The sequence below is a fragment of the Corvus kubaryi genome, unplaced genomic scaffold (genome assembly GCF_017639235.1).
Source record: "Corvus kubaryi isolate FWS band 111438036 unplaced genomic scaffold, C.kubaryi_AGA036_p1.0 37187, whole genome shotgun sequence".
Lineage (NCBI taxonomy): Eukaryota > Metazoa > Chordata > Aves > Passeriformes > Corvidae > Corvus > Corvus kubaryi.
Window position 1 is genome coordinate 459,448 of NW_024581053.1, and position 12,149 is coordinate 471,596.

Genomic DNA, 12,149 nt, shown 5'->3' on the forward strand with positions numbered 1-12,149 from the left:
TCAGTGTTCATTGGTCCCAAGTTACAGAGTTCTTTGTATTTGGTTTCCTGTTGGTTACAGATCTCTTCACCTCTGATGCTAATTAGGTCCTCATTCCTTGGTTCTCTTATCTCTCTTTTCCCAGTCCAGGTGTCTCTGACCATGCCAGGGGTGATGTTTGGGGTTGATGTTCATTAATGGCCGTTGACAGTCATTGTATTTTGTGTATCTTCTGTGCTACTCCCAGTCTGTTGAGATGTTGAGTTCATCAGGCCTTGCCTGGTGGAGCAATGCCCTGGAAAGAAACTTCAATTCCCTTTCCCTGGGGTAAACAAACCTGACTGAAGTTATAAAATCAAAAATTTGAAACTTGGTATATTTTCCAACAACCTGACCTCACCTGACCTCACCTCACCCATGCAGGCAATAGTTCTGATGGACCTGTGGGGTGCTGCTGTTTTTTGAGGAGTCCCCAGTGGTGGATAAGATGGATTAAGTTTATTTTTTGGGAGCAGCTGATATGAAACGAATCTTTTGAGAACAAGTCCCCGGGTCTGTTGTGACTCATGGGAACCCCTCTGCATTCTTCAGGCTTCTCTTCAGTGGCTGCTGTGTGGGCAGGGCTCTCTGATGAGCCACAAAGCAGTGGTGGAGGACTTGGAGGCAATGGGAAGGATGGGAAAATCAAATCACAACAAGGGTGAAAGAGCACAATGTTTGTGTCTGGTTGGGGTGAGGCTGGGGTGAGAGGTGCCTCCTTGTGCAGGTAATTAAGATGCAGAGCAGTGAGGACAAATATGTCAAATTCGAGTTTAAAATTAACACTGGGGGCCTAAAATTAAACACCTAAATTACCAGATGTGCGCAACAGTCAAATCTGCTGTTGATTTGAAAGCAGAGTGTGGATGTTTGTCAGGACTGGAAATCACACCAGCATGTTCAATCTTGAATATGGATTTAAAAGGTTGAACTTTACATTCACCCGTGGAAATGCTTGGTCTTGGGGCTGAGGAAGTGATGAGTCCTCTCTCTCTCTCTCAGGTGTGTCATCTGCAGGTTGTGCTTGGGAGTGATGTGCTGGGGGTGGAGGGGCATTTTCAAAGCAAAAGTAGAGGATTTTGATCCCTGGGTGTCACCTGGCTGTGTCTCAGCTCTGAGGACTGGCGCTCAGCACTGGTGTTCTCCAGGGTCCTGCTGCTTGGTACCATGACAAGTTAATTATGAGCTTTGTGTGTTTCTGTGGGCTCAAAGTGGCCTCAGCACGAGGGGCTGTGGGGCCAGGAGCTGCAGGTATTTTTGACTTTGCTGTTCCAGTTTCAAAAGAACCTTTCTGCCTCCTTTTACTGTGGTCCCCTCTACCCTTTTTTTGTCCTTTGGAGATTCGGACACCTTGATGCTGTTGACCAACCTTCCTCCTCCAGCAATGTTTCCCATCAGCTCATAACCATCTCTCCCTGCAGACAGAAGCATCCTCAGCACTCAGGGGAGCTGAAGCCTCCTTCCTATTAGGACATAATGGATTGGGAAGACGTGTGGGATGAGTCATTTGTTTTTCAGAGTGCTGTGTGCCACCAAGAGGTCAGCGCCCATTGCTGAGTAATTCTGAGGATGGCTTTGGTTAATGTTGCATCACTGGATTCCAGATTCGAGCCTGGCTGGTGCTATCAATTAATCGCCGATCTTTTGATGTATTTTGTGTTCTTGAAACAAGGCAGGGACAATCAGATAAAATGAGTCTTCTGGGAGCCTGCCCTCCAGGTTTTCTTCTCTTTAATAATTTTTCTCATGCTGTTCTGATCGTAGGCAAGGGCTTCTCCCTTCCTTTCCCTGATGAAGTCACAGCACATTACCCTTGAATTTCTCATTTGCTTTGCTCTTTCGCTTTCCACCTCACATTACTAATTGCTTATCAGATTGTTCTGCACTCAGGAAGCTGCTCACAGGTTTCTCATGGAATCACAGAATCCAGAATGGTTTGAGTTGTAAGGGACCTCAAAGTTCATCTCATTCCACCCCATGCCATGGCAGGGACACCTCCCACTGTCCCAGGCTGCTCCAAGCCCCAATGTCCAGCCTGGCCTTGGGCACTGCCAGGGATCCAGGGGCAGCCCCAGCTGCTCTGGGCACCCTGTGCCAGGGCCTGCCCACCCTCACAGGGAAGGATTTCTTCCTGATATCCCATCTAACCCTGCCCTCCTTCAGTTTGAAGCCATTCCCTTTTGTCCTGTCACTGCAGGCCCTTGCAAATAGTCCCTCTCCTGCGTCCTTGCTTTTTTAAAATCCTGACAATGTCTGCAGTCATTTCCCCTCCCATTGCTGCATGTGCTCAGCAGGGCATTGTCTGTTCCCCTGGGCTGAGCTTACCCTGCTCTTTGTGGTGCTGTTGAGTGCCCATGGATTCTAATCCCCTGCTTGTTTTGTGCTGCTCATGTAAACCCCAGGAGCTCCCGTTTGTGTGAGTATCCAGCACACAAAGGCTGATTTCTGGGCAGAAGGTCACAGCCATATCTGCCATCAGCAGAGCCCACTTCAATTTCCTGCAGCCCCTGAGACATGGAGCTGAACAAGGAGCTGCCGCTGGGTTTGTCACACGAGGGGATTATGTGCTCACGTGAGCCCAGATTTACAGCTGTGCCTTTGTCCTGGTGAGAGCAGTCCCACAGTGCCAGGCAGCAGGGGATGATGATGGATGGAGGGCATGTGGAGAGCCCTGAAAAACTGCTCTCCACGTGAAGCCGATGCCAAATGTCAACAGCTTCAGTTTGTGGATTGCAGCCTGTGCTCTCCCTTCTGGTATAGCCAAAACGAGTGTCTGGCTTCCCTTCCTGTGAGGATTTTTGTGTGGGTAAAGATGTGCCCCAGGAGCTCTGAGTGAACCTTTATGAGCCTGATATCAGGCAGCAAAAGCCTCTGCGGTCTGCCCAGAGTCTGGGTAAATTCACTGAAACGGGGATTTTAGCAGGAGGTTTTCTGCCTGCAGGTGAGAGCCTGTGTGAGCTTCCCCCTGGGCAAATGCTGCTGAGGGCTCCTGCTGTGAGCAGGGTGTGAGGAGCTGCCACCACGGCCCTGCTGGTGGCCTCCTGGCTGCCATCTCAAGGGGACATCCCTTCTCAAGCCCATCTGACATCACATTTAAAGCCCCTTGACCCTCAGAGCTCTGCCAAGGGCTGGAGCTGTCAGCAGATCCCAACTGCAATCTTCCTGGGGAGAAAAATGGTGTTAGGAAGGAATTGTTCCCTGGGAGGGTGGGCAGGCCCTGGCACAGGGTGCCCAGAGCAGCTGTGGCTGCCCCTGGATCCCTGGCAGTGCCCAAGGCCAGGCTGGACATTGGGGCTGGGAGCAGCCTGGGACAGTGGGAGGTGTCCCTGCCATGGCAGGGGTGGCACTGGATGGGATTTAATGTCCCTTCCCATCCAAACCATTCCATGGCTCTGTGATTCCTGCCACAAGCCTGCAGCACCAATGGTTTCAGAGCAGGTGCTGCCCCTGCCCTGTGCCTGGGGCCCAGGCTGCAGGGGTGGGAGGGTCAGGGTGTGCTGGGGTGAGCAGGAGGCTCGGGGAGTTCCTGGGGCACAGGTCCTGCTCCAAACCTCCGTGTGCCTGGGTTTGCTGGTGGCAAGGCTGAGAGGCTCAAGTGTGGCTGAATTGCAGCCCTTGTCACCTCCCCAAGGCACAGCACCTGCACACCTCTGTCCGGGGGGATGTGACATCAGAGCTCGTGCACAAAGCTGAGGGTTTTGGCTTTACAGTGACAGAAGCTCCCTGCACGTGCCTGGTGTGTGATGGGGCTCCTGGGCTGTATGAAATCATCCCAAGGATATCTGAAATATGCTTCCTCCTCCTTCCCACTGGATCCTGCCCACAGCAGTGTCCGTGTTGCCTTGGTCCCTCTGTCCGGGAGCAGGGCTGGGTCAGCTCCCAGAGCTGTGCATCCTGCTGGAGCTGGGCTCTCTGATGGGCTCCTCACTGCTTCCAGCCTGCTCTGCCATGTGGACCATGTGTCCCACGAGCAAAGGGAGCAGCAGGCTCTTGCCAGCGGCCAGAAATGCTCCCCTGTGCTGCCAGGACTCTGCCTGACAGCCAGGCCCTCCCTGCCCTCGGGTCCTGCTGCAGGGTGAGCCCGTGCTGGGCACTGAGGAGCAGGCAGGGCAGCCCAGCTCCCACACACGTCTCTGCCCTGCAGGTGGATGAGCTGAAGGCCAAGTTGGCAGCCCAGGAGGTGGAGCTGAAGCAGAAGAACGAGGATGCTGACAAGCTGATCCAGGTGGTGGGTGTGGAGACAGAGAAGGTGAGCAGGAAGAAGGCGGTGGCCGATGAGGAGGAGCAGAAGGTGGCCCTCATCGCCCAGGAGGTCGAGCAGAAGCAGAAGGACTGTGAAGAGGACCTGGCCAAGGCTGAGCCTGCCCTGGCAGCTGCCCAGGCTGCTCTCAACACCCTCAACAAGGTAGGGTGAGGATTCCCATGGGAACCCAGTGTTTTTCCTCTGCACTGGGGTAGAGGGGCTGTGTCATCTGATGGCACAAGTTCTGGGCATTGTACTGTCCCTCCTCCAGCTTCCTCCCTGCTGGTGCCGAAGTGTTTAAAAAAAGATTGGATGTGGCACTCAGTGCCATGGTTTAGTTGACAAGGTGGTGTTGGGTCATAGGTTGGACTTGATGATCTCAAAGGTCTTTTCCAACCTGGTTAATTCTGTGATTCTGGGGTTCCTGGTGGAACTCAGACCACCCACGAGGCTGGACCACTCATTGCCATGGAGAGGAGCAGGCAAAGCTGGTCCGAAGGAAGATGCCATTGGGAAAATGTGTAATCAGGAGATAAGCATTGCTCTGATTGCAGGAGATTGGTTTTGGGAAGACTTTTTGTACCTTGGAAGGTTTGTCCTTCAAGCATGCTCCCGGGGTTCCCCTTTGGAGCCCGAGACTTTGAGATGTGGCACTCAGTGCCATGGTTTAGTCGATGAGGAGGTTTTAGGTCATAGGTTGGACTTGATGATCTCAAAGGTCTTTTCCAACCTGGTCCATTCTGTGATTCTGTGATGTGCCTGAGAGATGGACCTGCAATGTGCTTTGGTCTGCAGTTCATGCAGTGTCCTGGGGCAGCAGCAGCTGGAAAACCCAGAGTCACAGCAAGGCCTCAAAACATGGCTCCATCACAGCCCTGCTGGGGGACAGGAAAGCACCTTGGAGTCATCCAGAACAGGGGTTCTGTTGGATTAGCCTTTGGGAAGGAGGTAGCTGTGCTGCAGACACGTGTGCTCTGGGTTTCCTTCACGGGAGGGAAAGGATTGTGCTAGAGGAAAATGTTTGTCTCTCCATTAGTTCCAGTTTTGTGCTGGAGCTGTGGAATCTCTCATTAGGCAAAGATGGGGAAAATGCTGGGATTTTCTCCAGGGAGCTGTAAAGCAGCAGTAGCAGAGCAGTGGAAGCCACAGTCTCCTTTACCTGCTGACTGGGAATGTGTCAGAGAGCCCGACCTGCTCGCTGACATGAATGATCAACAATGTTTGTGTGTGTTTGTACAGCTTCTTCCCAACTATCTCAGTCATCTTCCTTGGGCTGCAGGGTTATTTGCAACATTAATAAGGAAAACAGTGAGAAAAGCTGTTGAGTACAATCCAGTAATGAATCCATACAGTCAGTGAGGGTGTGGATGCATGGACATCTCTGTGACACTGCAAAAGGAGAGCAGCCATGGCCACTGGGACATGTCCAGGCTGTTTCCTCCTCATCAGCTGCACCTTGAACCCACCTTGATTTCTGCTCCTGTGTTTGTGCTGGATTATCCTTCTGATGCTTTAAATACTCCCTTTTGGTGCCTCCAGAACCCTCTGTAACCACACTGCTCTCAGGACAGCTGGCCCTGCTCAGCCTTGGCAGGGTTAATTCTCTCTGTGTTCCTGACAGTTTAAAGTTTCCTTTTCCTTTTCCTTTTCCTTTTCCTTTTCCTTTTCCGTGGGCTGGCTCAGCCTGGCTTTGGCTGTGTGGGTGGGACCTACTGCAGCCCCTCTTGTCACCTGCTGTAATGCCTTTTGCGGGGGCTGGTGGCAGTGAGAGTGACTGAGGCCAACTGAGAAGCTATTTAAAGTGTTATGGAGAGATAAGTCCATACATATATGAGATAATTACAAATATATAGAAGATAACTGAGGTCATTATTACATGGATCATGATGAATGGCATGTGGGTTGTGACAGACCCAGTGCAGAGCACCTGCAAAATAAAAATCTGCAAAGCCAGATGTGATAGTGAGTTTGAAGAGTTGGGAAATCAGGAGTTAGAGACAAAAATGCCCTTTTGGCTCCTCCAGTGCAGTTTGGCTGCTTGCCCTGTGAGGGTGCCTGGGCTCCTTCTCAGCTGCTGCTTTCCCTGAACCCTGAGGGCTGCAGGATGTGGGAATCAGAGGATGGCTTTGGCATTGGCATCTCAGCTGGGGTAGGAGGGAGCATGAAGGGAAGCTCTGAAGGTTGTTTTAGAGGGCCTGGGGGTTATTCCTATAGGTTTCATTCTTACTTATCCCAATCTTCTGAGAGGGCATAAAGCTTCCTGCTCCCCCAGGAGTGTGGGGAGGAGCAGTGTGCTGTGCTGGCCCCAGGTGGGATGTCAGGAGCAGGGAATGGAGCAGCTGTGCTGCAAACAGGCAGAGCAGTGATCTAAAGGGAGCACTGCTGGGGCTGAGAGGAGCCCAATTTATCAGATTGATAGCCTGGGAGCCTGACTCTATTAGTGGCAGAGTGAAAAGAAAGCCCATTTGTTTTTATCCAACAACCTTGTTTTCCCCTTTTCAGACCAATCTGACGGAGCTGAGGTCCTTTGGGTCACCTCCTTCTGCTGTCAGCAACGTCACCGCAGCCGTGATGGTGCTGACGGCCCCGGCAGGGAGGATACCCAAGGACAGGAGCTGGAAAGCAGCCAGAGTGGCCATGGCCAGGGTAGACAGCTTCCTGGACTCCTTGATCAAGTTCAACAAGGAGAACATCCACGAGAACTGCCTCAAAGCCCTGCAGCCCTATTTGCAAGACCCCAAGTTCAACCCCGAGTTCGTGGCCACCAAGTCGTCAGCGGCGGCCGGGCTGTGCTCGTGGGTGCTGAACATCGTGCGCTTCCACCGCGTGTTCTGCGAGGTGCAGCCCAAGAGGCAGGCGCTGGACAGGGCCAACGCCGAGCTGGCAGCAGCCCAGGACAAGCTGGCCACTGTCAAGGCCAAAATCGCCGTGAGTGCCCTTGGGGGAACCCGTCCTGCTTGTCCCTGCCTGGGGGAATCCTCTCCTTCGGGCAGAGCTCAGCGCTTGTGTCCTTAAGCAGGGGTGGGAATCCAAAGGTTTGGGGGGTTGTAGGGTTTTCTCTCCCTCCTGGTGCACTGGCAGCCCCAAAATCCAGCCCTGTGCTGGGCTGAGCCCCCAGCGTGGGCAGCAGGGGAGGGGAAAGGGGGGGGTTCTGCCCCTCTGCCCCTGTGCTCAGGTGAGATCCCACCTGCAGAGCTGCCCCAGGCCCTGCACAGGAGGGGCCTGGAGCTGCTGGAGAGAGTCCAGAGGAGGCACCAGGATGAGCAGAGGGATGGAGCAGCTCTGCTCTGGAGCCAGGCTGGGAGAGCTGGGGGTGCTCACCTGGACAAGAGAAGGCTCCAGGGAGAGCTCAGAGCCCCTTGCAGGGCCTAAGGGGGCTCCAGGAGAGCTGGAGAGGGACTGGGGACAAGGGATGGAGGGTCAGGACAAAGGACAATGGCTTCAAATTAAAAGAGGGGAAATTGAGGTTAGATATAGGGAAGAAATTGTTCCCTGGGAGGGTGGGCAGGCCCTGGCACAGGGTGCCCAGAGCATCTGGGGCTGCCCCTGCATCCCAAGGCCAGGCTGGACAGGGCTTGGAGCAGCCTGGGACAGTGGGAGGTGTCCCTGCCCATGGCAGGGGGTGGAACAAGATGATGTTTAAGGTCCCTTCCAACCCAAACCATTCTGTGATTCTGTGACAGTGTATTGCTGCTTTCATTTCCTCTGTTCTTCTCCAGCCTTGCTTGCACCTGAAGAGGAAGGTTAAATATGAATCCTTATTAGTCCCACCTAATTTTTTAAATTTTACCTCTACTCCTAGGTCCTCAGAAATCCCATCATCTCACACCAGTGTGTTCCTAGTGTGCTGCACAGGGCGGGGGACAGGGGCTGGAGGCTGATTCAGTGCTGGGAGCACAGAGCTGGGCTGGCTCCACACCCAGGCTCTGGTTTTGCAGGAGCCTCATTTGTCACGGCACAGCTCCCTCACAACACACCGTGGATGTTATTGGGATTTTTGCTCCTTTAAAAAAAAAAGTTTAAAAAAATCTCTGAATAGAAGAAATTCCAGCCTGATTGAAAATGCATTTCCACGGAGGGTAGAGTGAGGCCTTTATCGTTTTCCTTCAGAAAATTATCTCTATGTGAAAACACATCCTGCTTTATCCTGCTTTTCTCCCTGCTCCCTCCCAGCACGATACCTGCTAAGAACAGGCTGTGGGAAGCAGCTGCTCCAGAACCTGCCTGGTTTTAGGGTGCTTTGGGATCTCTCTTTGGGAGTGGGATCCCTTTCTGTGACCCACAGCAGGGGCAGGGTCCCAGTGAGTGACCAAGGGGCAGCAGGTCCCTCTGCTCCCCTCACCCCTTCCACCAGCACATCACCCTGTTAGAAAACACATTGCTCTTTTGATGTTTCCAAGGGCTTATCGTTTCTTAAAATGCTTACTACACTTTTTAACTAAAAATACAAAAAACTGGTGCTGAGCTCCTGCTGCAGATGAAAGGAGGCACCTGGAGCAGGGCTGGATTTAGAGGGCTTTGGTGTCCAATTCTCCCACCTCAGATGTGCCATACAGTGCTGGGGAACTTTTTTCATCCCTTTATGCTTCTCTTTTCTAAAGCTTTTTATTCCTGAGTTTTTTTGTTGGTTTTTTTTTTTTTTTTTAAGGAGTGGGATTTTATTAAAGAAAATTGCAATATTTGGGGAGATTACTGGTGCTCCTCTGGCATGCACTGACAAACCTGCCTGGTTTAGGGGCCTTCTGCTCTCTGCAGATGGGGAATGATGCAGGGTAGCGTGGGAGGGATGTGGAGGTATATCCTTACTTATCTGGGATATCTTGGAGAGCTTCACTGCTGTGTGGTGATTCATACCTGCTCACAGCTGGGCCCCAAGCTGCCACATACTCATTTGTAGTAATAAATGAGAACATTCTGAATGTCCAAAACATTAAGGACTTTCTGTCTTCTTTGCCTGCCTGGGAATTCAGTGCTCTGCCCCTGGGGGCTGGTGGAGGTGGAGGCTGTTCACAGCACACAGCTGTATTTGTGTGCCCCTGGTGGGGTCCTGCTCTGTCCTGCAGCCCAGATCCAAGTGCATATTCTATAGATCCTCAATTATCACATCCTGCTTCTATAGTGGAATATCATCTATACGAGCCTTTGTAGGCTCACAGATCCAAATGCACACGGGGACAGAAACTTTTGGTGTTATTGTTCCAAGGCAGGTCAAGGAGAGGCTGCTTTGTGTTTGCCAGTATCCAGGAGAGCTGCAGAGATCTCTAATATAATCCTTTTTCATTTTTTGGGTTTGTTTCTAGCATGTAGCTCGGTGTTAAAGTGATTTACAAGCAGTTTAGCCTTAAGCAGTCTGCACTGGGTGCAGATAAAATCAATTATTACTTCTCTTATCAGAAGTGAAATGCTCCAAGTGCTTGTGGGAGCTGTTGGCTTGGTTTAGATCCGAGTGTGAGCAGCTCTGTCCAAGCAAAGGGCTCTCCAGCTTTTTCTGCAGCTGCTTTGGTCTCTTCCTGCCCCTCCCAGCCCAGTGACCTGCAGGGGACATGGCACCTGCTTGAGCCAGCTTGAAGAGCAGAACCATTTTATTGAATGACTTTTTATATTCCTTGCTGGAAGCAGCGTGAGGGCATAGCTTGGAGATGGTTCAGGCAGAACTGCAGGAGCCCCTTGGGGATTTGAGCAGGACTTGGGGAATCAGCAGAACCTCAAGGGCTGGTCAGAGACAAGGGGCTGTAGCATCAGGAAATACCAAATTTGGGTTCCTCAGCTGCCTGCTCGTTGCTCTGCCATAGCACTTGTCATCAGGGCTCAGCCAGAAACCCCAAATAAATCCATTTTGTGTGTCCTTTGCCTCTGCTCTGTGCCAAGGCTGTGAGTCCCAAGCAGTGGCACAGCCCAGCCCAGCGCTGCTCCGTGCTGGCTCCCAGTGCCAGCCCGGGGTGGATGAGCTGGGTTGGGGCTTGTCCAGCCCTGCCACAGGGCAGGGCAGCTCTGGACAAGGGTTTGTCTCAGGATCACAGGATCCCAGAATGGTTTGGGCTGGAAGGGACCTTAAAGATCATCCCATTCCACCCCTGCCACGGCCAGGGACACCTCCCACTGTCCCAGGCTGCTCCCAGCCCCAGTGTCCAGCCTGGCCTTGGACACTGCCAGGGATCCAGGGGCAGCCCCAGCTGCTCTGGGCACCCTGTGCCAGGGCCTGCCCACCCTCCCAGAGAGCAATTCCTTCCCAATATCCCATCCATCCCTGCCCTCTCATCAGTGGGAAACCATTCCCTGTGTCCTGTCCCTCCAGCCTTTGTCCCCAGTCCCTCTTCAGCTCTCCTGGAGCCCCTTTAGGTACTGGAAGGGACTCTAAGGTCTCCCTGGAGCTTTATCCAGGTGAACACTCCCAGCTCTCCCAGCCTGGCTCCAGAGGAGAGGGGCTTCAGCTCCTGGAGTGTCTTCATGGCTTTTTGGACTCCTCCAACAGCTCCCCATTGTTCCTGAGTTGTTAAAACCGTGCTGTTCCTGACTTCCTCCTGTTTTTCATGTGCAGCGCCTCAACGAGAACCTGGGCAAGCTCACGGCCAAGTTTGAGAAGGCCACGTCAGACAAACTCAAGTGCCAGCAGGAAGCTGAAGCCACAGCCTGCACCATCGCCCTGGCCAACCGCCTGGTGAGTGCCAGCAGGGCAGCTCTGGTGGCACAGGAGGGAGGGGCCAGGGCTGGGCTGAGCCCCGTGCACACAGCACGCTCCATCCTCCCGTGGTTTTGGAAATCTTTCCTGCACTGCAGCAGGTTTCAGTAAGGAAAACGCTTTTGCAGTGGCTGTTTCTGTGCATCAGGGCAGCTCTGCTCGTTAAGGTGCCTGGCTCTGCTGCCATCACAGCTCTCGCCTCCTTCTTGGGCCTTAAAGGTGTGAGCAGGTGCTGATGGGCCAGAGCTCTATGAGTCAGAAGTGGTATCATAAAAGCAAAGGTGGGAACTCGCCTGTAGCTTTACAGGTCTTGAAATGGCAAGAATTGGAATGAAAAGCTCTCTAAAGCCTCGGTGTCCTCCAAGTCAGAGTACAAAGGCATTTAGAGAGGGGCCTGCAAGGAGCTGGAGAAGGGTTTTGCATCAGGAACTGTAGTGACAGGACAAGGGAGAATAAGGAAAACTGAAAGAAGGGAAATTTAATTTAGATATATGGAAAAATCCTTCCCTGTGAGGGTGGGCAGGCCCTGGCACAGGGTGCCCAGAGCAGCTGTGGGTGCCCCTGGATCCCTGGCAGTGCCCAAGGCCAGGCTGGACATTGGGGCTGGGAGCAGCCTGGGACAGTGGGAGGTGTCCCTGCCATGGCAGGGGTGGCACTGGGTGGGCTTTGAGGTCCCTTCCAACCCCAACTCTTCTATGACACCACATCCCAGGCCAGGCCACATCTCTTCCCCACCCCATGACCTGGGAACAGCTTCCAACCTCAGCAGTTCTGTGATTCTACACTGCCCAAAATTCATCATTTCTGCAGTGTAGACAAGGAACTCCTCGCATCCCAGGCTCCTGCCTTGCACTGCACACCATCTCCTGTGTCATCCTGGCTTTGCTCTGGGAACAGAGCCTGACAGCCCTCACCGATGTGCAGCTCATTTGACATTCAAGAAGTGTCACCGGTGTGGCTGTGGGTAGAAATAAGTTCCCAGACTTTGAAACAAACACGTCTGAGGTTGTATAAAGAATGTAACTGAAGATGGAGAGCGATGCTTTGGATTGACAAATGAACCTGGGGGATTGAGTCCAGTGCCACATTGGCATCTCACGAGCTCCTGGTGACTTCTAAGGAAGAGGCTTCAGGATCCAAGGGCCAGGATCTGTGCACCAGAAAGGGAGGCTGGCTGCTGAGCGGTGTTTGTGAGTGGGTGTGCGCTAA

General features: G+C 52.9%; 1 protein-coding gene across 2 annotated transcripts in view; it reads left to right on the forward strand.

Moving 5' to 3' along the window:
• Window positions 1-12,149, forward strand: part of LOC121661667 (dynein heavy chain 9, axonemal-like) — a 124,861-nt gene that overhangs the window by 40,796 nt on the left and 71,916 nt on the right. For both annotated transcript variants that reach the window (XM_042022080.1, XM_042022081.1), the window contains 3 exons: window positions 4,163-4,423; window positions 6,764-7,189; window positions 10,800-10,919. In XM_042022080.1, coding sequence (XP_041878014.1) covers window positions 4,163-4,423; window positions 6,764-7,189; window positions 10,800-10,919 — 807 coding nt within the window. The remainder of the gene's footprint in view (window positions 1-4,162; window positions 4,424-6,763; window positions 7,190-10,799; window positions 10,920-12,149) is intronic.